The 1,767-nt window shown below is 47.0% G+C and overlaps 1 protein-coding gene across 1 annotated transcript; it reads left to right on the forward strand.

Moving 5' to 3' along the window:
• Positions 1 to 52: 52 nt before the first annotated feature.
• Positions 53 to 1,403, forward strand: LOC105926298 (hairy/enhancer-of-split related with YRPW motif protein 1; the record flags this gene model as incomplete). The annotated part of the gene is given in 5 exon segments (XM_036129103.1): positions 53 to 154; positions 385 to 468; positions 600 to 681; positions 773 to 1,307; positions 1,309 to 1,403. Coding segments are annotated over 5 exon segments (879 nt in total), but the record flags the coding sequence as incomplete, so codon positions are not given.
• Between the last annotated feature and the right edge of the window lie 364 nt (positions 1,404 to 1,767).

Genomic DNA, 1,767 nt, shown 5'->3' on the forward strand with positions numbered 1-1,767 from the left:
GCTCTTGAGCTAATATAACAACATATATTGTTGTGCATTGATTTCCTAAAAATGTTTTTTAACAAATCTACTTTTCAGTCAAGCTGACTCTCCAGGATCAATGTCACCCACCACCACCACCACACAAGTTCAAGCAAGAAAAAGGCGCAGAGGGGTATGCAATCATCTAGGACTGACTTTACAAAGCACAAATGCTTTCTTTCTTCCATCTATGCTTACTGTGTGTGTGTATATATATATATATATATATATATATATATATATATATATATATATATATATATATATAATATACACATTTAAAGTTCTTTTTCTTTATTTTAGATATTTTCAATACATTTTCTGATTCAATATTTCTTTCTATTATATATGCATTTAAAACAGATAATAGAGAAAAGGAGACGTGACCGGATCAATAACAGCCTGTCAGAGCTGAGAAGACTGGTGCCAAGTGCCTTTGAGAAGCAGGTGAATTACTCATTCATTACGGCCTTCATTACAGCCTCTCGTCCTGAAGTCAAACTGATTTTTATGCAGATCATGGCCATGTTCACCTGGAATTTGTGTAAAATAACAATATCCATCTTCTTGCTTCTCAGGGATCCGCCAAACTGGAAAAAGCTGAAATTTTGCAAATGACAGTGGACCACCTGAAGATGCTTCATGCGTCTGGGGGGAAAGGTGAATAATCCCGTGACATTAAAATGCAAACCACAAAGTCTCTGCTTTAAGCCGCCTGCTTCTTTAAACGTCCCGTTGTCTCGTCCCATAGGTTTCTTTGAGGCTCACGCTCTTGCTAAGGACTACCACAGCCTGGGCTTCAGGGAGTGCCTGGCAGAGACGGCCCGCTACCTTAGCATCGTCGAGGGCCGGGACGGCACGGACTCCCTGCGGTTGCGCTTGGTGTCCCACCTCAGCAACTGCGCCTCTCAGAGGGAGGCGCACGCCGGACTGGAGCACTTGGCCTGGGGCTCAGCCTATGGGACGGCCCCTTCCTCGCTCCCCCACCACCTTCTTCTGCAGCACCCTCAGGGCAGGACACCTGCGCCCAGAACAAACAGCAGCCCCCCCTCTTCTTGCTCATCGTCCTCTTCTTCTTCGTCCTCCTCGTCCAGCGAGGTTTCCGGGACATCCAGGCTTGGCATGATGTCCCCTACAGAATCCCTCAGGGTCCCTCCCAACGGCTCCCTACCCCTCAGTCTACCCGTGCCGACGACTAAGCTGTCCCCACCTCTCGTCTCATCTCTCTCCTCGCTGTCGACCTTCCCCCTCTCCTTCGGGGCCTTTCCTCTCATCTCCCCCCCAACCCATCAGTACGCGGAGTCCCTCCTCCGCCGTGTCGAAGCCTTACAGGCCTTGGGGCATGGAGATCGGGGCGTTCTGACGCTGACCACCGGACTGAACAGGCGACAGCTGAGCTGTTCCCACCATCACCGACAGATTTCCTGCTTCAACTGTTCTTATAGCGATAAACAACAGGGGATACGAATAAAACCAATTTATTTGATTTTACTTAGACACAAGTTTGAGACGTCGCAGGTGGATGTAATGCCCGCTAAGAATTAATTTACTTGAAATTTGTTTATTATTCACTGATTAAAGTTTAAATTAAACGAGGAAGCCTGTACTGCCTCCAGGTTGAGGACTGATATAAGCATACGAATGAGCCATGAATAGGGGGACTGTAGAGGAAATTTAGAGATACGAAACAAAAATTGTGTAAACTGGTGACCACCAGGGCTGGACTTAGGAGGACGTGGGCTCCGG

This window comes from Fundulus heteroclitus, unplaced genomic scaffold (assembly GCF_011125445.2).
Source record: "Fundulus heteroclitus isolate FHET01 unplaced genomic scaffold, MU-UCD_Fhet_4.1 scaffold_140, whole genome shotgun sequence".
Lineage (NCBI taxonomy): Eukaryota > Metazoa > Chordata > Actinopteri > Cyprinodontiformes > Fundulidae > Fundulus > Fundulus heteroclitus.